Source organism: Mustela nigripes, chromosome 1 (assembly GCF_022355385.1).
Source record: "Mustela nigripes isolate SB6536 chromosome 1, MUSNIG.SB6536, whole genome shotgun sequence".
NCBI classification, from domain to species: domain Eukaryota; kingdom Metazoa; phylum Chordata; class Mammalia; order Carnivora; family Mustelidae; genus Mustela; species Mustela nigripes.
In genome coordinates this window covers 53,203,713-53,226,835 of record NC_081557.1, presented here as the reverse complement: position 1 = coordinate 53,226,835, position 23,123 = coordinate 53,203,713, and the positions used below count along the sequence as shown (strand labels likewise).

General features: G+C 41.1%; 2 protein-coding genes across 3 annotated transcripts in view; one reads left to right on the top strand and one right to left on the bottom strand.

Moving 5' to 3' along the window:
• AAMDC (adipogenesis associated Mth938 domain containing) overlaps nucleotides 1-14,845 on the bottom strand; it is a 40,022-nt gene extending 25,177 nt beyond the window's left edge. The window contains exons 1-2 of the mRNA XM_059411641.1: nucleotides 14,736-14,845; nucleotides 860-1,009 (exon numbers count right to left, since the gene is read on the bottom strand). Coding sequence (XP_059267624.1) covers nucleotides 860-991 — 132 coding nt within the window. The 5' untranslated portion in view covers nucleotides 992-1,009; nucleotides 14,736-14,845. The remainder of the gene's footprint in view (nucleotides 1-859; nucleotides 1,010-14,735) is intronic.
• Nucleotides 14,846-15,042: 197 nt separating this feature from the next.
• The window catches only part of RSF1 (remodeling and spacing factor 1), a 159,593-nt gene continuing 151,512 nt past the window's right edge, over nucleotides 15,043-23,123 (top strand). For both annotated transcript variants that reach the window (XM_059411612.1, XM_059411603.1), the window contains exon 1: nucleotides 15,043-15,464. In XM_059411612.1, coding sequence (XP_059267595.1) covers nucleotides 15,278-15,464 — 187 coding nt within the window. In that variant the 5' untranslated portion in view covers nucleotides 15,043-15,277. The remainder of the gene's footprint in view (nucleotides 15,465-23,123) is intronic.

Genomic DNA, 23,123 nt, shown 5'->3' with positions numbered 1-23,123 from the left:
TCTCTCTCTCTGCCTGCCTCTCTGCCTACTTGTGATTTCTCTCTCTGTGTCAAATAAATAAATAAAATCTTTTAAAAAAAATCTTTTTTTTTTAAAAGATTTTATTTATTTATTTGACAGAGAGAGATCACAAGCAGGCAGAGAGGCAGGCAGAGAGAGATGAAGGGAAGCAGGCCCCCTGCTGAGCAGAGAGCCCCATGCGGGACTTGATCCCAGGACCCCGAGATCATGACCTGAGCCGAAGGCAGTGGCTTAACCCACTGAGCCACCCAGGCGCCCCTAAAAAAAAAATCTTAAAAAAAGAAAAGTAGATTAGCAGTTGCAGGAGTTGTGGGGAGAGAAGAAAGGGAAGAATGGCGAGTAGCTGCTTATGGTTATGAGTTTTCCTTTTGAGGTGGTAAGTATATTCTGGAATTAGCACTGGTAACTACTGCACAAGTTTATGCCAATAAAAAGTCCATTGAATTGCATACTTTAAAAAGGTGAGCTAGGGGCACTTGAGTGGCTTAGTTAAATGCCTGCCTTCACTCAGGTCATGATCCTAGAGTCTTCAGAGGGAGCCTGCATGGGGCTACCTGCTCAGTGGAGAGTCTGCTCCTCCCTCTCCCTCCGGCCCTTCCCCTGCTTGTGCTTGTTTGCTCTCTGGCTCACTCACTCTCTCTCAAATAAATAAATAAATAAATAAATAAATAAAATCTTTGAAAAAAAAATAATAGAGTGATTTAATGGTATGTGCATTATATTGAGAGAGAGAGAGGAATAAAAGGAATAGTTACTCTTCACTTGGTCATTATGGCTTAGGACGTTTAAAATTACTTGGTCAGCCTTATGCAGTATTAATCAAACACTAACAGCTTACCTCAGTTCCTGTTTCTCTCCAATCCCAAGCCCGACTTCCCCCTGGCCACACTTTGCAGTCCTTATAGATTTTAGTAGAGCCTTGTACTTTCATTTGCCCCCATGATAGGGAAGCAATTTCAGGGGAGGACATAAGGAACTTAACTGAACTCTGAAATTAAAAGAAGAATATGTTATTAAGTAACATTGAAACAACTCCAAAATACAGGAGCTATATTATACACAAAAAGGTCTTTTAAAATGTAATACTATATACAAAATGCAGTAAACCCTGGTCCTCTATGAGTTAAGAAGCATCTTTGTCATTTTGGTGGTTGTGACTTCTCTAGAGGTCTAAAAAGTAAAATGTTAACTCTTGAGATCCTGAATCATTTAACTATGGAAACTAGATACTACATTACTTCTCAGACTCTGGAAGGAATTCTTGATATTTTGAGAGAGAAAATTAAAAGATTTACTTCAGCATGGTGGAGTGAGAAGGTTGACACATCCTTTCCTTTCTCCAAAAAGCAAGTATAAGCTGGATAAACCTTTCAAAATAATAACTTGATACTCTAGAAATAATAATAAAGGCATACTACAAGCTGAGAAGTCCTTCTTTATGAAAACCACTGAATTTTGGAGGACAGGCATGTTGTTCCTGCCTGGGATTACTGTCATGCCCTCAATCAGTTCAGCTGGCACAGAGGTTCAATATGGTTAAGGCAGGATAGGAAAATCAACAACACTCTTGTTGCTTTGGCCAGAGAAGGCTTGATTGATTTAGAGCCTTATATATTAAATTGGTGATCTCAGCGACAAACAAATATGGATGGCAGGTGGCTCTGCTTCATTGCTTTTGTGGGCCTGTTTGGGGCAAACGATGGATTTGCAGAGCAGGCAGGGATTTAACAGTAATTTCTCAGAGCTGACAGAGCCATAGGGGACTTGACGAGATTTCCACATATCCAGAGTGGACCAAATGCTATGAGTGTATGTATCAAAGGCAAAAACCAAGGAGTCCTAAATCATGCAAACATTCTAGCCTGTGAAGCCAACAGCACATGCAAAATTGAGAAGCAAGATGGCTCAAGAGGACTTAGAACAATGTAAAAGCCAGACAAGAAATGGAAACAGTCTGAACGTTGCATGTACTCCTCAGTTCCTCAGTGCACACACTGACCCACCAGTAGAGAGTGAAAGTTTTTTTTTTTAAGATTATTTATTTATTTATTTGACAGAGAGAGAGAGAGAAATCACAAGTAGGCAGAGAGGCAGGCAGAAAAAGAGAGAGAGGAGGAAGCAGGCTCTCTGCTGAGCAGAGAACCTGATGTGGGACTCGATTCCAGGGCCCTGAGATCATGACCTGAGCCGAAGGCAGAGGCTTAACCCACTGAGCCACCCAGGCACCTGAGAGTGGAAGTCTTACTGGCTTAAGGTGTTCGATCACAATCTTTCTTTGACTGAACACTAAATAATACAGACACAGAGGAGACCCCTAGGAAACCAAGCTTAAAAAAAAAAAACAATAGAAATTAAAGGGGTGCCTGGCTCATTTGGAAGAGCATGCGACTCTTGATCTCAGGGTCATAAGTTCGAGCCTCATGTTAGGTATAGAGATTACTAAAAAATAGATGGGAAAAAAATGAATGAATGAATGAATGAATGAATAAAATAATAATAAACTTTAAAAAAATGAATAAAAATTAAATACAAATCCTGGTGGCCCCACATTGCATAGGAGATAGAAATCACAGATTTAGTCTAAGCAAGTGACTAAGTACAAAGAGTAACATGCAGGGGGGAGAACACATCTACAAATAACTAATTTTTTTTTAAGATTTTATTTATTTATTTGACAGGCAGAGATCACAAGTAGGCAGAGAGGCAGGCAGAGAGAGAGAGGAGGAAACAGGCTCCCAGCTGAGCAGAGAGCCTGATACGGGGCTCGATCCCAGGACCCCTGGATCATGACCTGAACCAAAGGCAGACGCTTTAACCCACTGAGCCACCCAGGCTCCCCCAAATAACTAATTTTTTAAGATAATTTTTTAAATATGAAGTAACTTTTAAAAAGTAGTATAAGGGAAGTATAAAGAGTTGTTATGGGTGCTGAGAAAGACCTGTGTTAGCCTTCTAAAGCTTCCATAACAAAATATGGCAGACTGAGAGGCTTAAAAAACAGAAATTTTCTCAGTCTGGAGGCTAGAAGTCCATGAGCAAGGTACCAGCAGGATGTCTGGTGAGACCTCTCTTCCTGGCTTGCAGATGGATTCCTCCTTGCTTTCTTTTCCTTTTCTTTCTTTTAACACATGGCATTTTCTCAGTGCATTAGCACTCTTGGTGTCTTTCTTGGTCTTTTGTTGGGGGCAGGTGAGGGGGCGGTTCAAATTCCTAATTCAATCTTTTTTTTTTTTTTTTTTTTTTTTTTTGCTAAAGATTTTATTTATTTATTTGACAGAGAGAGATCACAAGTAGGCAGAGAGGCAGGCAGAGAGAGGAGGAAGCAGGCTCCCCGCTGAGCAGAGAGCCCGATGCGGGACTCGATCCCAGGACCCTGAGATCATGACCTGAGCCGAAGGCAGCGGCTTAACCCACTGAGCCACCCAGGCGCCCCGCTAATTCAATCTTTTTTACTAGTTATAATTCTATCCAGATTTTCTTGAGTTTCAATAGTTCTAGAAATTTGTTAATTTCTTTTAGATTATCTAATTGGTAGGCATACAGTTATTTATAATGTTCCTTTAGAATCCTTTTTAAAATTACTATAGATAGTTATGTCCCCTTGTTCATATCAGAAGAAAGGTTGCTTGACTTTTCTATTTTCATCTTGGCCTGTCTAGCTAAAGATGTGTCAAATTTGTGGTTATTATCAAAGTATCAATTTTTGGATTTGTTGCTTTTCCCTATCTTTCTACTCTCTATTTTATTAATATCTATGCTTATCTTTATTATTTCCTTCCATTTATCTTGTGTTTACTTTGCTTTTTTCCAGTTTTTTATTTTATATTTTTATATTTATATATTTTATATTTTATATATATTTGAGATAGAGAGAGAGGAAGAGCAGGGAGGAGAGGGAGAAGCAGGCTCCCTGCTGAGCAGGGAGTTCGATGTGGGGCTGGATCACAGGACCCTGAGATCATGACCTGAGCTGAAGGCAGAGGCATAACTAACGGAGCCACCAGGCACACCAATGAATAAATCTCAAATAGAAAAAGTTAAAAAACAAAATGTGCTCTTTAGAGATTATTCTTGAGAGAATCACTGAGAACAGTTTCTAGAGTTTTATATAAAGCATTTTAGACTTTCCCATATTCTGAATTTGTACTTTTCTTCTGCCTGGAATGCTGCTTCCCTAAATCTTCCTATGGCTCTCTGTCTTACTCAGTTCAGTGCCCTCTCAAAAGTTGGGTCCTCAGAGGGTATTATGCTTAGCGAAATAAGTCAATCAGGGAAAGACAATTATCATATGATCTCCCTGATATGAGGAGGTTGAGAGGCAACGTGGGAGATTTCGGGAGGTAGGAAAGGAAGAAATGAAACAAGATGGATCGGGAGGGAGACAAACCATAAGAGATTCTTAATCTCACAAAACACACTGAGGATTGCTGGGGGGAGGGGCGTAGGGAGAGGGTGGTTGGGTTATGGACATTGGGGAAGGTATGTGCTATGGTGAGTGCTGCAAAGTGCGTAAACCTGGCGATTCACAGACCTGTACCCCTGGGGCTAATAATACATTATATGTTCATTACAAAATAAAAAAATTAAAAAAAAAAGTTGGGTCCTCAGAGTGAAATTTCCTCACTCTCCTATCTAGAATAGCTTCCCCACATTATTCTTTAATCCACTGCACACTTTATTTTTCTTCAGAATGTTAACCATGTGAAATTATATATTCTTTGCCAGTCTTCTCCATTTGACTTTAAGATCTGTGAGAGCAGGAATTGCTTCTGCTTTATTCACTACTGTATCCCCAGGAGCTAGAATGATGCAGGGCGCATACAACAGGCACTTCTTGTATGTATGTTGAATGATTAAGTTAGTTACTATTTTAGATAGAATACAGTACTTTCATGTGATTTTTCCAAAAAGTTAATTTTTGTTTGCTAGATAGCTTCACAAATACACAAAAAGAGAGAAAATAATATGAGTCTTCAGGTCTTCTTCGGCCAGCTTCAATGGTTACCAGCTTTTTTCCATTCTTAAGTTTTGATGCATTTCCCTCCACTTTTGGGGGGTAGGGCAAATCTGAAGCAGCGTATCATTTCATTTGTGAATACTTAATTATCTATGTTTAGCAAATAAGGGCTTATTTTAGGACTTTAAGATAAACACAACAATCTTTAATAGCATATAATAACTGGTCCCTGTTCAGTTTTCACTGATTGTCTTTTTTTTAGAAGATTTATTTATGGGTGCCTGGGTGGCTCTGTCATTAAGCATCTGCCTTTGGCTCAGGTCATCCCAGGGTCCTGAAATTGAGCCCCAGATTGGGCTCCCTGCTCAGCAGAAAGCCTGCTTCTCCCTCTCCCACTCCCAGCTTATGTTCTCTCTCTCACTGTGTCTGTCAAATAAATAAACAAAATCTTACTTTTTATTTATATTTTTTATTTCTATTTTTATCTTATATTCATTTAAAAAGATTTATTTATTTTTAGAGAGAGAGCACATATGTCCGTGCATGTGTGCAGACACTTAACCGACTGACCACCCAGGTGCCTCACTTTTTTTTTGGTTTTTTGAAGATGGAAAGTTATGCTATCTTTTTTAATACAAGTCTTCTCTTAAAATATAAGTATTAACATACAGGCGCATATTTCTCTTTAAGGAGTGCTTTAGGTGCATCCCCTATGTTTTAATATTTTATGTTTCAGTTTTATCTATCTAAAAGTATTTTCTAATTTTCCTTGAGATTTCTTCTTTGAACCACTGATTATTTGGGTGTATACCACTTAGTATCCACATATAAATGAATCTTCCAAATTTTTTTCTGTTTTTCATTCTGGTCTAACTCCATGTTTAGAGAACATATTTGGTATAATTTCAACACTTTTAAATGTGTTGAGGCTTCTTTTTTATGCCCTAGCACACGGTTTATCTTGGAGAACTTTCCATGTGCACTTGAGAAAAATGTGTTTCACTATTGTTGTCCAGTGTCCATAGGTGTGTGTTGGGTCTAGTTATTTTATAGTATAGTTCAAGATTTTGTTGTTGTTGTTGGCATTCTTTTTTTTTTTTTTTAAGATTTTTTAAGTTATTTATTTATCAGAGAGAGAGAGGGAGAGAGAGCGAGCACAGGCAGACAGAATGGCAGGCAGAGGCAGAGGAAGAAGCAGGCTCCCTGCTGAGCAAGGAGCCCGATGCAGGACTCGATCCCAGGACACTGGGATCATGACCTGAGCCAAAGGCAGCTGCTTAACCAACTGAGCCACCCAGGCGTCCCTGTTGTTGGCATTCTTCTTAGTTTTCCTAGATGACCATCATTGAAGCCTCCAAAAATTATTGCTGAATTCTCTATTTCTCCTTTCAATTCTGTCAGGTTTAGCTTCATGTATATTAGGGCCTTGACACATTGACTCCTTGTGTTTTTTTGAAGATCTTATTTATTTATTTGAGAGAGAGAGTGAGAGCGCGCACAAGTGGGGAGGGGAGGGAGAAGTGGGTTCCCTGCTTATGTGGGGTTCCATCCCAGGACCCTGAGATCATCATGGGAGCTGAGCTGAAGGCAGCTGCTTAACTGAGTGAGCCACCCAGGCAACCCCTCCTTGTGGTTTTGATAAACTCTAGCTTTAGGAATGAAGCACTGACCTTTATATCTCTAGCTATAGGAGTGAAGCACTGACCTAGGCTAATGCATGGAGTACATTCAATTTCACTCTCTACACTGGTCACACTGGCTGAATGGTTGAATACGTGAGCTGAGATGTACCAATCAGTGTCAGTTTGGGGACTTTTTTGGGGAAATTCTGAGACACTGAGGCTGGGATGGATAGAATATAGAAGGGTACCTTAAAACTGTCAGTACCAAAAGGGAAATCAGCCTGAAAATTCAGCCCATGCAGAGGAAGGTAACACAGAGAGACGTACTAGGAGAGTTACCACCTGATCAGACCATACCTCAAGCATACCATACCATTGGTCTTTTCATTATGTAAGGTAATAAATTTCCTTTATTGTTTAAGCCTGTTTATCCTTCACTTGCAACTTAAAGATTTTGACACAACTTAATGACTCACCAATTTAATGATATCCAAATGTCACCTGTTTTGTTTTGTTTTTTAGGGTTTTATTTATTGATTTGTGTGTGTGTGAGAGAGAGAGAGAGTGCATGAGGGAGCAAGCACGAGGGGCCGGTACGGGTAGGGTAGAGGGAGAGGGAGAAGCAGGCCCCCTGAAGCAGGGAGCCCAACATAAGGCTGGATCCCAATACTCCAGGATCACGACCTGAGTCGAAGACAGATGCTTAATTGACTGAGTCACCCAGGCACCCCCCCCCCCAAAATGTCATCTTAATAGTATTGAAGAAATACTTTTGCAGTGTGGTTCTGCTCGGCATTCGGAGAACTGATGTGTGATATAACATAAAATTCCACTGAATGAAAAATATGCAATGACTACTGTAGTCATGCTTAGATGTCATCAAGGAGTTAAAACAGAAATTTTACCCAATAATATGTTTCTTTTGTCATAATCAAGTGATAAAGTTCTGATTTGTTCATTCATCCAGGCATTCATTTATTCGTTTTCCGCCACACGTAAAGCTAAGGTAATGTATTTCAAACTCTTTGCCAAAATCACAGCAACAAATATATATCATTATATCATAACGCACATACCTAAAAACATACATATTTCGTATGTATTTCTTTCAATATGTTTATTATACTTTTCCTTATTTTGTGATACACTATATTCTGTACTATTTTTTTTTAGCACTGTTCTGTTTTTATTTTTTCATTTTTAATATAATTTTGGTCTTGATCCACCAAATTGATTTTGAAACCAACTAATGGGTCATGATCCATAGTTTAAAAAGCATTACTGCAGGCTAAGGCTATATTAAAAAAAAAAATAGAGGGCAGCATGTGCTCTGACTACATCAAAATGGGAATGGAATTCTAGAATAGGGTCTGCTGTGTCTGTACTGAATGGACAATTGCTGGGAGTTGTTAGAAAGAAACTGGGGTAGGGACGCCTGGGTGGCTCAGTTGGTTAAGCGGCTGCCTTCAGCTCAGCTCATGATCCCAACGTCCTGGGATCAAGTCCCATATCGGGCTCCTTGCTCAGCAAGGAGCCTGCTTCTCTCTCTGTCTCTTCCTGGAACTCTGTCTGCATGTGCTCCCTCTTTCTCTCTCTCTCTGACAAATAAATAAAAAAAAAAAAAAAAAAAAAAGAAACTGGGGTAGCCAGTGTGCCACGTGTGCCACAGATTACTTAGGAGGCTCACTCAGGGCAGGAATTCTTCTGCAATTATAAGGTAAGTACAGTATCTTAATATTTTAACAGCCAGTATAACTTTTCTAGTCCACATTAGTGAATATTAGTCTTCGCTGTACAAGATACCAAACTGCATAATGTGATCCCTGCCCTCAATTATCTAATAGTAAAGTTAAAACATGTATACACTTAGTGACAATATGAGGTATAATACATTTTAATATCAGCAGTTTCCTACATAAATTTTTGTAGAAAAAAAATCTTTATTCCACCAGAGAAATTAGTCTCAGCCATTCTCTTAAGACAAAAGAATAGACTGACGCATAACTCTTTAAAATAAGATGGTAAGACACTTCTAAAACTGCTTTCTTCAATGAGTAGAATTCTGCCACAACACAGAATTTGGTTATCATTAGGAAAAGAAAAAAAAAAAAGGCTGGTTTAAATCTTGTTTATATTACAACTTCCGTTTCTTTTTGTATATTTTCTTATTAAACTATCTTGAAGGACACAGATTCCTATTTCTTTTGACACTTAACAGCTTTTTCTCTACATATAACATGTACACACACACCCATCTCGATGTATTAACTCTTTAAAAAGTGAATTCTAGGGGCACCTGGGTGGCTCAGTTGGTTGAGTATCTTGACTTTGGATTTCAGCTAAGGTCAAGATCTGAGGATCTGGAGATGGAGCCCCATGTTGTTGTGCTCCCTGCTCAGCAGGGAGTCTGCTTCTCTCCTTTTCTCTCTCCCTCTGCCCCTCCTCCTGTTAGCACATGTGCTCTTTCTCTCTCAAATAATAAATGTGTGTGGGGGGGGGAGTGACTTTAAACACAGTGATGTAAATTTGCTCATGACTGATTAGGAATTCCCCACATTGGCTTCACAACTAAATCCAATTCCCTCAATATACATTTACCAGGCTTATGGTATCTGTTAAAAAATATATGTAGCAAATGCAAAGATAGTATGTCGTGGAGACAGAAATAGGTATTAGTTACTCTGTTGTAAGGCAGATTTATCAATGCAATTTGAGATAATTGAGGAATAAGCCATTAAATTTTAAAATCGAAGCACAGTTATATTCTGTTAATTGCACAAATATTGTTTATAATTTAAGGAGTTTTGATAAATGGGGGCACCTGGATGGCTCAGTCAGTTAAGCATCTACCTTTAGCTCAGGTGGTGATCCCGGGGTGCTGGGACAGAGCCCCATATGAGGATCCCTGATCAGCAGGGAGCTTGCTTCTCCCTCTCTTCTGCCCATCCCCCTGCTTGTACTCTCTGTCAAATAAATAAATCTTAAAAACAAACAAACAAACAAACAAAACTTTTGACAAATGTATAAACTTGGCAACCAAGATATAGAAAGTATCCAGAAAGTTTCCTTGTGTACCTTTCTAGTCGCTCTTTCAAAGTTCAAAACAAACCACTAATTTGATTTCTATTCCTGTAGATTAGTTAGACCATCATATTGCTGGGATTGTATAGTACCTATTTTTTGTGTCTGTTTTCTTTCACTCAACACGCTTTGAGATTCACTCATGTTGTAGTATCAAGTGTATATTAGTATGAATAGTAGCCTGTTGCAAGAATCAATCACAATTTATTCATCCAGTCTTCTGTTGACAAACATTTAGGTTATTTTAGACTCTTTAGTATTTTGAATAAACTAGCTATTCATTTTGAATGAATAAGTTTTCTTTTTTCCCTAATAGGATGAGAAATATGAACCATCTTAATAAATCTCTTATTCATAAAGTTAGACTGAGTGTAGGTAATTTAATGCTTGTTTGATGGCTTCTTCATGGCAGTATCAATAAAATAATTACAGATTTATTTTAAGGCTACTCCATCTTTATATTCTAGTATGATGTATATAACTCAGTCACTTAATGACATAAACTGGGATTAGACTCTTGTAACCTTCAGCTTCTCTGGGTCCAGAAAGGCAAAAAGAGGTGTTGTAATGAGTGTTTGTTTTTTTCTTTTCAAGAACATACTCACTGAAAGTTATGATCTAAATCTTGTAGTAAAACATTTCTTACCTTTTGGGTGGATATAACTTTCTGATGCCCAGGGACTTTGTTCCCATGACAGTTTGGATTAGAAAAGGGAGAAACTCTAACCTTACTTATCAGTCTCTCTTTGACTAACAGTGTGAAGATTGAGAAAAGAAAACTATAGTATAAGGCCTTCTTTTAGTATGTTCTTTTACAACCCATGGGAGAGTAGAAGAGCTGGAATAGCTCAAAGTGAAACCTAGAAAGGAAGGGGTGGAGGTAAGGGTTATAAAATGATATATAAAATGATATAATTAAAACTTGATTAGGTTGAAATTTCTTTTTTTTTTTTAATTTCTTTCTATCAAAGTTCCTTCACAAATTCCTTTCTCTGCTTCACAAAGATGTAATTTCATTTAAAATTGTATATCTTCCCTTTATTTAAGGTCAATTAAATAACAATCTTATCAAGATTTTCTGTATCCTTCTGCAAACCTGTTAGATGCGTTCTAGGTCAGATTTTTCTTAAACTGGGGTCTTCAGGTCCCCAGGTCTAGAGATACATACTTAGCAGTCTGAGAGTTCTACCAATGTTTTAATTTATACTTGTGTTTAAGCAGTGTTGCTTAAAACAGTATTTTACTACACATTAAATGAAAACTTCTCTTTTGCTATGATAATTCACAATCATAGACATTTTCCTAAAGTAAGGCTTTACCTTCTTTTTCATTGTGGGAAAACAGATATAATCTTTTTTTTTTTAATAATTTTTTTAAAAAAAGATTTTATTTATTCATTTGTCAGAGAGAGAGAGAGAGAGGGACAGAGAGAGCACAAGCAGGGGGACAGGCAGGCAGAGGGAGAAGCAGGCTCTCCACTGAGCAAGGAGGACCCCGGGATCATGACCTGAGCTGAAGCCAGACACTCAACCGACTGAGCCACCCTAAAATTTACTCTTTTAACCATTTTTAAGTGTATAGTTAATTGGCATGAAGTACATTCACATTGTTATGTTGACTTTAATTTCTCACAGTAGTATTTCTTAAAATGGAATTTTCAAGAGTATTGGAAAAATTCAAAAAAATTCTTTCCCTTTTTTTTTTTTAAGATTTTATTTATTTACTTGACAGAGACCGAGAGATCACAAGTAGTCAGAGAGGCAGCAGAGAGAGAGGGGGAAGCAGGCTCCCGGCTGAGCAGAGAGCCCGATGTGGGGCTCGATCCCAGGACCCTGAGATCATGACCTGAGCCGAAGGCAGAGGCCTAAACCACTGAGCCACCCAGGCGCCCCAATTTTTTCCCTTTAAAAAGAGTTTGTGGGGTGGGCACCTGGGTGGCTCAGCTGATTGGGCCACTGCTTTCAGCTTGGGTCATGATCCTGGAGTCCCAGGATCAAGTCCCGAGTCCTGCATTGGGCTCCCAGCTCCTTGGAGAGTCTGCTTCTCCCTCTGACCTTCTCCCCTCTCATATTCTCTCTCACTCTTTCTCTTTCTCAAATAAATAAATAAATAAATAAAATCTTAAAAAAAAAAAAGAAAAAGAGTTTGTGGGGTGCCTTCGTGGCTCCATCAGTTAAGTGTCTGCCTTTGGCTCAGGTCATGCATGATCTCTGAGTTCTGGGATTGAGCCCCTTGTCTGGATCCCTGCTCAGCGGGGAATCTGCTTCTCCCTCTCCCTCTGCCACTCCCCCTTCTTGTGCTCCCATGTGTGCTCTCTCTCTGTGCCAAATAAATAAATAAAATCTTTTAAAAAATAAAAAAGTTTGTATATTACTCAGGATTAGGAGTCAGTATTGTAGGTTATAAATTCGACTCACGATATCGATTCTTTCTCTTTTCTAAAATTTCAATTTTGAGAGAGAGAGACAGAGAAAGAGCGCACACCTGAGCAGGGTGGGGCAGAGGGCGAAGGCGCAAGAGAATCCTAAGCAGGCTCCAGGTTCAGTACAGAGCCCAAAAGGGGACTCAATTCCAGTGACCCTGAAATCAAGAGTTGGAGGTTTAACCAACTGAGCCACCCAGGCACCTCTAGATTTTTTTCTCTCTTAATAAAAATGATTATTTTTTTCTTTAGCTAACAAGAATGATGTGGACCATTATGTTTCTTTCCTGAAATAGAGAACAAAATTCAATAATTGTAAGCATTTTCTCTGTTCCAAATATAGTTATTTGCCTATACTGTATATTTTACCTTTGATAATCACAAATTTTCTGATTTTACATGGTTTATATCATACCTTGTTTCAAATTCTTTTTAAAAATTTTTTAAAAGATTTTTAAAAAATTTTAAAAGTTTAAAAATTTAAAAAAAATTTTAGTATAAAAATTTTTTTAAAAGATTTTATTTATTTATTTGACAGAGGGAGACACAGTGATAGACGGGAACACAAGCAGGGGGAGTGGCAGAGGGAGAAGCAGGATTCCTGCTGAGCAGGGGGCCCAATGCAGGGTTGGATCTCAATACACTGGGATCATGACCTGAGCTAAAGGCAGATGCTTAATGACTTAAGCCACCCAGGCTTCCCTTTAAATTTTTTTTTTTTAAAGATTTTATTTATTTATTTGACAGAGAGAGATCACAAGTGGATGGAGAGGCAGGCAGAGAGAGAGAGAGGGAAGCAGGCTCCCTGCTGAGCAGAGATTCCGATGCGGGACTCGATCCCAGAACCCTGAGATCACGACCTGAGCCGAAGGCAGCGGCTTAACACACTGAGGCACCCAGGTGCCCCTAAATTTTTTTTTTAAAGATTTAATTTATTTATTTGACAGAGAGAGAGAGAGGGAGAGAGAAAGAGCGCACAAGTAGGGGGAGGAGCAGAGGGAGAAGCACCAGGAGCCAGCTCCATTCCAGGACCCCAAGGTCTTGACCTGAGCTGAAGGCAGGCGCTTAACTGAGCCACCCAGGAGCCCCTTAACATTTTTTTTTTAGTAGTAGTAGTTTTCAAGCCCAGCATGGGGCCCAAGGATAGGTTTGAACTCTGGACCCTGAGATCAGACTTGAGCTGATATCAAGAGTGGGATGCTTAACTGACTGAACCACCTAGGCTCCCCAGTACTATGTAAGTTTAAAATGCACAATGAAAATTCTGGCTCAGGGGCACCTGGGTGGCTCAGTGGGTTAAAGCCTCTGCCTAGGGCTGGGGTCATGATCTCAGGGTCCTGGGATAGGGCCACATCGGCTCTCTGCTCGATAGGGAGCCTGCTTCTCACCCCCCCACGCCTGCCCCCCCCCATCTCTCTGCCTACTTGTGATCTCTATCAGTCAAATAAATAAATAAAATCTTTAAAAAAAGAAAATTCTGGTTCAAAGTAATAGATTATATAAATCATAGGCAAATTCAATCTAAATTTCAGAAATTCTTTTATTCAGTAATAGCAACTAACGTTTTAAAAATAGTTGCAGTGAATGTGCCTGGGCATTGTGCTAATCAATTACCTGGAATAGCTAGTAAAACTCTATGATGTAAGTACTGGTATCACCCCCACTTCACAGAGTTTCCAAGAAATGAAGAATCTTCTGCAATGGCCTGAAGCACTTTTTTTTTTTTTTTAAAGATTTTATTTATTTGACAGAGATCACAAGTAGGCAGAGAGGCAGGCAGAGAGAGGAGGAAGCAGGCTCCCCAAGGAGCAGAGAGCCCGATGCAGGGCTCAATCCCAGGACCGTGGGATCATGACCTGAGCTTAAGGCAGAGGCTTTAACCCACAGAGCCACCCAGGCGCCCCCTGAAGCAGTTTTGTTAGGACCCACCTAAGGCTGACTTCCAAAGCTCAGACTTCTAACCATAGTGCACCTTGAATCCCAAGTTGCGCATTCTACTTTGCATGACTGATGGTTTTCTGAGATCCTTTGTGGTGCTCACTTCTGGCCCCAACGAAGTCGAACCCTGTCTTCTAACAATAGTTTTACTCTTCCACCAAGTCGCTTATCCTGTCAGTCTTTTTAGTGGAGTCCTAGCCCACCCTCTGACCCTGGTCCCCCTAAAAAGTCTCGTCCCATGAAATCCTCGTGCCTCAAGAGTCCCTTCCCCTCCCACCTTGGCAACCATAGCAGGACCTGTACCTTTATACCTTGGTCGGCGTGAAGAGTTGGTCCCTTCAGACCAAGATCTTCTACCAGGGCCCCAACTCCTCAGACAGGTGATTCTAGCAGAGTCGTTCCCTCTGGCTCTCGCTCCCCAGAGTCCTCAGACTCTGTTTTCCAGCACAGCTGAGATTCTTGTACCCAGAAGATAGCAATACCCCTCACAAAGCTTCGCAGGCACTTCTCCCTACAAAGGTCCCATCCCAACCCCTAAGTAAGGGCACTTCTCTACCTTTCCCTTTCCAAACTTCTCCCAGAATCATGCTTTTTTCCCCTATTCTTCCCTTTTTCTGCTTCTAATTCACGATCTCCAACTTCCCCCACCACCTGGTGGCCGGGTTTCAGTTCCCGGAGCTCCCCCAAAACTTACCCAATGTCCTCTCTTCAGGAGAGTTGCTATCCCAAGCGGCTCCGCGCTTTACCTCTCACCTTGGTTAGCTCGGGCCCTCTAGCTAGGCGCTCCCTCCACTCGCCCCGCCCTGAAAGCGCCTTTCAGCCAGTCTGAAGCCCCGCCCCCTCCAAACCTATTGGCCACCACTCGAAAAAGTCCCGCCTCTTCAGCTTCCAGTCCTCCTCCCTGCCCCGCTTCCCTTGTTTTCATTCCCCCTGTCACACGAGGCAGTGGCAAACCCATAGTGGGAGGGGCGAAGTAAAGGGAGGGACAGAGGGGTGCGGAAAGAGGGCGGAAAGTGAAAGGCATAGAGCGCCTCTCTTTCCCCCGTCTGACTCGGTTCTCTACTGCTCCGAGCAGCCGTTGTATTGTGGGATCGCGGCGCCTTGCCGGAGACGCTCGGAACCACAGGGGAGCCCGCTCACTAGCGCCTCCTGTTGTCCGTAAGGCTACCCTGCCATTCCTCGGAGTCCAACTCCCTCCACCCCCCCATCGCCTCCTCCTCCATCCTCCAGTTCAAAATGGCGGCGGCGGCAGCAGCGGCGGCCGCGATGGCTCCTCCGGGCTGCCCCGGTTCGTGCCCCAACTTCGCCGTTGTCTGCTCTTTCCTGGAGCGCTACGGGCCGCTGCTCGACCTGCCTGAGTTGCCGTTTCCCGAGCTAGAGCGAGTGCTGCAGGCGCCGCCGCCGGACGTCGGCAGTGGAGAAGGTAAGCAAGGGGCCCGAACGCCCGGCGGGAAGCGGCCCTGGCACGCTCCTTCTCTCCTCTCTCCACGGACCTCCCGGGCCTTAGCGGCTCTGTCCTCCCCCTGGGATGCAGCTCCGCCCGGCCCGGCTTCTCCGCCCAGCCCCCAGGGTCTTGGGCCGTGGGGAGGCGGGGCAGAGACCCCCTAGGGCCACTGGGCCTGGCGCTGAGCGGAGGTGGGGGCGTCGCAGGCTAGGTGTGGGCTGGGGGCGTGGAGTGGTCATTGTGCTGGTCGGCGACCCCTGGGACTGTTCTCCGGCGGCAGTGGCCGGTCCTCCACCCCTTCTCCCCCTGGGTGGCGGGGGAAGGGGAGCGCAGGTTCCGGCCAGCTTTGCGCTTTTTCTCCTCCTCCCCTCCCTTGCTCCTTCCCCTCCTCCCACCATCCTCCCCACCATCTCGGGGGAGGCTGGGCTCATCTTCTCGGGGCGCCCCTTTCTCTCCCTCCACCTGGGTGGGCGGGGGCCAGCGGACACTTCAGCTCTCCCTCCCTCTAGTGGGAACTCCCCCGAGAGAGTCGCTCTCGTCTCTCTTCCCTTCCCCTCGAGGGCTGGTTTAACCCCCAAAACTCCTTCCTCAGAGTAGGGAGGTTTGCTCCTCCCCCATGGGAGGGGGGTCCTCCTCCATTCTCGCTTTGGGGGTCGAAGTCGGTTCAGCTTCTCCGGTTTGGAGGGTAGTGGGTTAATTTTTCCTCCCCCATAGTTTTCCTCCTCCCTCTCCCCACCTCCCCCCAAATAATAGAAAAGCATCTCCCCCCTTTCCTAATCCCTTCCCCCTTCATCTTGGCAGCAGGGCTTAGGGGAAGAAGTCGCCCTCCCATTTGCAGGGTGGGGTGGGGTGGTTAGTATGTAGGCTGGAGGAGGGGCTCAGACGGAGGGGGAAACAGTTGAAGAAGGTGCTTGTTGCTCATGTTTCTCTCTCTGGTGCTGCTGGTCTATTATTGGTGTTCGCAAGTGGTGCTCCTTCCACATAAGGCCACCGCGCGGGTGCAGGGCGCATGCTCTGCCCGGCCCCATTGAAACTTCCTGCTGCTGCTGGTGGTTCTTTCGCTGGAGCATCTCAGCGCTGTGCCTGCTGCTTCCAGCCTTTACACTGATCGCGTACACTCACGCCTTATTTATTCCCGATCCATGTCTCTCGTTGTCCTGGCATATTTCTTCCTTCAGAGGAGGTTTTTTTTGTTGTTTTGTTTCTTTCTTTTCTTGCCCCCCCCCCCCCTGTGTTCTGAGCATTGCCTTTATATGGGAACAGCTCTTGGCTGGAGAAGAGACGTTTTCCAAATAGATGTTTTGTTTTGTTTTGTTTTTGGCCCGTATTAGGTTGCTAAAGTAGACTGGGTATTGTATAGGACAGATAGCTGTTTCCCTTCTAAGAAAACAAGGTTGCTCTTCAGTTCTCAATGGAATTGAAAAAGTTTGTTAACCGAATGTATTTACATTTCTAGGAAGGGTCCAGGTGTGAAGTTTTTCAAAATAATAGCTTATAGAGTAAATGTTGTGGCTACTAAAGACTCAGGTTAATATAGGCAGTTATGGTACAGGCCTATATTTCTTCTTATCAATAGCCCAAATCTCTACCCTTAAAAAACTGGCATATAATAGGGTAGGGTGTTTTTTTGTTTTGTTTTGTTTTGTTTTTGTTGTTGTTTAAATTAGAGAGAGTGAGAATCCCCAAGCAAGGGGGAATGGCAGAGGGAGAGGGAGAAAGAGGCTCCCTGCTGATCAGGAAGTGTGACAAGGGGCTGGGTCCCAGGACCCTGGGATCATGGCCTGAGCCAAAGGCAGACTGGCTTACTAAGCCACCCAGTGGCTCCTAAAAGGGTAATTTTTATTATTTTTTTACTTTTTATTTATTTATTTTTAAAGATTTTATTTATTTATTTGAGAGAGAGAGACAGTGAGAGAGAGCATGAGCGAGGAGAAGGTCAGAGGGAGAAGCAGACTCCCCATGGAGCTGGGAGCCCGATGTGGGATTCGATCCCAGGACTTCGGGATCATGACTTGAGCCGAAGGCAGTCGTCCAACCAACTGAGCCACCCAGGCATCCCTAAAAGGGTAATTTTTAAATGTAGTATAAAATAGGAGTGATGAGTTACATTATATAAAGACTTCCTGCACAATTTCTTTAACACTTTAGCTTCCCAGTATAGTTAATTTATTATCGAATTGCATTTACATTTAAGTTTTAGAGAAGTAGTCACTGTGAAGTAGAATGCCTTAGTAAATTGCTTTTAGGATACCTTTGGAAGTAATAGTAATATATGTATCTGAGAGAAATTTGGGAATTTGGGGAAAAGGATAGCTGGCAAATTGTTTTTGGAATTTGCTTGGACCAAGTTTAAAGGCAGGCATAGACCTGTGATGGCAAGACAAGTTGTCTTGCCTTCCATTCCTTTTAAGTATTTTGGCCACCGCATTTGGCTTGTTATAGAAGAAAAGGGTAGAAGGGTAAGTTTAGTAGTTCCTGTTACCTTTCTATCTAGAGGTGAACAGTGGACCGCCAGCTAAGTGAAAAATGAGAAATATTCTGGGCTGAGAGATTATACCAGTGAGCTCAGCCACTGTATCTATAATAATAGATCTTGTCATAATGTGAGTTAAGAATAATTATTAATTAATGCTACACAGTTCCAGATACTTGGCAAATGAAAAGTCTCTGCAGGTGAAATGCCATTACTGTTCAGGGAAAAGATTTTCAGGCCTTTGGTGATGGTTAACCTACTTGTAACAGGTAGATTAAACAATACTGGTCCAACCAACAAGATTTGTACTGAGTCTTTTTGGAAAGGAGTTGTGTATTAGAAAGAATTAAAAGACACTAGTTTTAGGGGCACCTGGGTGGCTCAGTGTGTTAAGCCTCTGCCTTCAGCTTGGGTCATGATCCCAGAGTCCTGGGATGGAGCCCCGCATCAGGCTCTCTGCTCATTGGGGAGCCTGCCCCCCCCACCTGCCTTTCTGCCTGCTTGTGATCTCTGTTAAATAAATAAATAAAATCTTTTAAAAAAAATGAAGTAAAAACTTTTTTTTTTTAAGCTAAGGTAGATGAGTTTTTCAAATCATTACTAACAACTTAATAAATGGAACTGTTAGTATTTCTTGGCCTAGTGCTGTTGTGAAAAAATTACTGAAATACTGAAGGTGTTAGGAACTTAGAAAGCTTGGGAATTGGTGCTCTAGAGATTATCATTGAGTTTTGTTGTCAGAAAGAAAGGAGTACTATGTCCATTTTGACTTTTTTTTTTTTTTAAGACTTTATTTATTTGACAGAGAGAAATCACAAGTAGACGGAGAGGCAGGCAGAGAGAGAGAGAGGGAAGCAGGCTCCCTGCTGAGCAGAGAGCCCTATGCGGGACTCGATCCCAGGACCCTGAGATCATGACCCGAGCTGAAGGCAGTGGCTTAACCCACTGAGCCACCCAGGCGCCCCTCCATTTTGACTTTTGTTTTGCAGGGAAGACAACCAAAATAGAGGGATTGATTTCAAGGATATGTAGCTAACCATTAGTCTATTCAGACCCTTCTTTTTAGAGTCCTCCTGTATTCTGAAACTATCGGGAAAATTTAGATTTCTTATTGCTATAAGTTAGAATAGGAAAAGAATGTGCTAACTGAAAGGTTTTTTTTTTTTTTAAGATTTTATTTATTTATTTGTCAGAGATCAGGAGCAGGGGAAGGGGCAGAGGGAGAATTCAGGCTCCGCACTGGGCAAGGAGCCTTATCTAGGACTTTGATTTCAGGATATTAAGATCGTGACCTGAGCCTAAGGCAGACTCTTAATTAACTGAGCCACCCAGGTATTTTTGAAGGTGTTTTTTGTTTTTGTTTTTATTTAAAAAAAAATTTTTTTTTTTAAGTAATCTCTATACCCACGGTGAGGCCAGAACTCATAACCCCAAGACTAAGAGTCACATACTTCACCTACTGAGCCACTCAGGTGCCCCTGAAGGTGGGGTTTGATCCCCACTCCCTCTTGGTCTTCTTTTGCCCTCCTAATTCTGTGCTCTGTATGGACTTCTCCAGCTTTCGCCTGACTAAAAGTGGATGATTGGGAGGTATGAATACAAGAAAAAATGGACATTGTCTTTGTGTAATTACTAACAGGAATTTTTGTGGAATTACTAACAAGGCTCCCAAGTGTCTTTGCTCTCCTTAAGAGGACTCTCTTTTTCAAGAGGAAAATGCATTTTTTCATTCTTTAAAAGTAGCCTTTGTATAAGTATTGGTTGAAAAGTTACTTATATCTAGTAACAGTCTTAATTATTAAGGTATGTGTGGATAATCTGTTAAGATTCCCCTGGTTGGTACTATGATTGATTGAGTTATTTGTACAGTATTAATAAGTTGAATCATTTGTTTTGGGCTTTTTTTTTTCCTTAAAATTTTATTTTACCAGTGCACTTTTAGTTTTGATTTGTTTTTTTGCATTTTTTAAATGATTTGACACACAGCTCTAACAGTCAAATGTCAAGTACAAAAGAATGTACCTTTTATGTATAACTGGAGTTATGACCCGGACTCCCACTGGTGCTAATTGAATCATGAGACAGTTGTTTTTAGGTGAATTCTGCAAGGCAAAAAGATGACTTTACTATAACTAGAGCCACTATCTGTTGCTTTAAGCAAAAGATCTTGCCAGATACACGTGCCAAGAGTTGCATGGATCTAACAGTGGTAGAACATTAATGGTAGCATTGCTGGAACCAGAGCCTCTCTTGGTTGAAAATGTCCAGTTATGGTTCTTCCACTTTTGAATAAAGTGATATTCTTTAGACATTTATTAGAAGGAAAGAGAGAGATGTATTTCTTTTCCATCATTTTTGGTATATCATAGAGTTGAAGTATCCAAAAGTTGTGGAGATTTGGATGGAGGTTGCTGTCATTGTCCCAGGACAGGATTTTTCTGGCTAAATTGGGTTTGTTAGACCAAACGGATTTACTTATTTTTTAATTGCTAAGAAATTTCCCTTGAAATTTGTCTGTGTTTTAAAATCTCTGCTTGAAAGGTAAGCATTTAGCTACTTCATTTACTTAATATGTGTACTGAATATCTGCTATATGCTAAGTACTGTGAACATTTTAGGGATTATTATTTAAAAACACATTAAATGTGGGCTTTCTTTTAAGGATTTTCTAATCTAGCAAGAGGTAGCTGAGTAGAGCTTAACTTAAAATCACCATTCAAAGGCTAATTTTTTCCTCTGAGATTTTATCAAGTGCAGTAATAGTCTATGAATTCTAGCCTGTAAATTAATAGACTAAAAATATCTCTATGGCAATTTTATGGTGAGATGTACAAGTACATGCAGTGTGGAAAAGTAAGAACAGTTCAGGCCCAAAGTACATTTTAACCTGACTCATATACTCGAGGAAGATATTTATGTGTGTTCCTGGTTTTAAGAAAATTTCTTTGGCTCTCTTCCTGATGAATATAATCTAAGTATATTATGCCTTGGTGGTTTTTGTTTTGTTTTATTTTTCTTTATGGTAATCCCATTAAAAAGGGTAGCAGAGTGTTTTCTATTTTTGTGTGTATATGTGTGTTATAATTTTCATAGTATCAAGTAATTGCTTGAGAGAGTAATCTGGGGCTTCATTTAAATTTTATTTGTTCTTTCAACAAATGGTAATTGATTACCTACTATATTCCAGGCACATTTATACTCTGGGGATACATTAATGAAAAAGATAAGATCTTTCCCTCAAACTTGCCATAGTTGACTGGCAAAGATAGACAATGAAGCAGTAAGTTGGATTTTTTAAAAAATTATATGAACAAGGGGCGCCTGGGTGGTTCAGTGGGTTAAGCCGCTGCCTTCGGCTCAGGTCATGATCGAGTCCCGCATCGGGCTCTCTGCTTAGCACGGAGCCTGCTTCCCTCTCTCTCTCTCTGCCTGCCTCTCCATGTACTTGTGATTTCTCTCTGTCAAGTAAATAAATAAAATCTTAAAAAAAAAAATTATATGAACAAGTAATATGTTCATTTTGTAATGATGTATATTTTAGTGAACTTTGTTTTATAATTTGTTTAGCTCTCTGTGTTTTCTATGCCCTTTTCCCTGTATTTATACATGTTTATCTTAATCATATTCTGAATGATAGGATTATAGGTTTTTCTTTTTTCTTCTTCACATTTTATTTCTTGTACTAATTATGTACTTCTTTGGTAATAACCAAAATATATATATATATATATATATATATATATATATATATGTAGTTAAAAGTAGTCTTCTATCAAAAAGTGAAATGGGTGAAGGTGATTAAAAGGTACACATTTCCATTTACAAAATAAGTAAGTCATGAAGATAGAATGTACAGATGATGATTACATTTAATAATACTGTTTTGTATATTGGAAAGTTGCTAAGAGAGTATATCATAAAAGTTCTCATCAGAAGAAAATAAAATTTATAACTGTGTGTTGTGATGACTGTTAACTAGGCTTTTGTAATGATCATTTTGCAGTATATATAAATACCGAATCATGTTGTATACCTGAAACTAATATGATATTTTTTGTCAACCAGAACTTTTTTTAGAAGTTTCAAAAAAGTCTTCCAAGGCTTTATATAAAGGAAAATTTAGTTGCTTCTTTTATTTACTTTTAATTCTGAATTACCTCTCACAGCGACTATTACCATCATCCACTTAAGTCACCTGGATCAGAAACTGAGGAACCATCTTACACTTTAACCTCTTGCATACTTTCTACTTCCAAGTTTTGAATCTGTTTCTTTTTTCCCTTCCTTCCTTCCTTTCTTCCTTTTCTTTCTTTTTCTGTGTGTCAGAGAGAAAGGGGGGAACAGCAGAGGGAGGAGAGAAAAGCAGGCTTTCCACTGAGCAGGGAGCCTGATATGGGGCTTAATCCCAAGACCCTGGGATCATGACCTGAGCCAAAGGCAGACGCTTAACCAATAGCCAGCCAGATGCCACTTGAATCTATTTCTTTATCCTCTTTTATATTCAACCTCAGTTTTCTTTTTTTTTTTTTTTAAATTTCAACCTCAGTTTTCTATCATTGTTGCTGTTGTTTTAATCATGCTGAGCTGGTTGCAGGTCTCTGAAGATATGAAAGATTATTTCGTACTTTATTCCTTTTCCTCATCTTCCTACTTGAGTTGACTATTGTCTCCCCATCTTCCCTTGCCTGCTCACTGTGCTCCTACCCATCATTAATCTGCTCTTTGCTTAAAGAGGTGCTCTGGGAAATTTTTCCTGCTGCTTTTCTAAGTTGAATTAACCACTTGGCTGCCTCCACCCCACGTGGGCCGAGATCCCAGGACCCCAAGATCATGACCCGAGCTGAAGGCAGCAGCCCAAATAGATTTTATAGAACAGTGCTTGTAAGCACTTACAGTCTAGCCTCCTTTCAAGATTGTAAGCTCCTTTTTTTTTAAGAGGAAGGTAGAAGAGGCAGAGGAAGAGAGAGGGAGAGAGAGAATCTTTTTTTTTTTTTTTTTAAAGATTTTTTATCTATTTGACAGAGAGACATCACAAGTAGGCAGAGAGGCAGGCAGAGAGAGAGAGAGGAGGAAGCAGGCTCCCCGCTGAGCAGAGAGCCCGACGTGGGACTCGATCCAGGACCCTGAGATCATGACCTGAGCCGAAGGCAGCGGCCCAACCCACT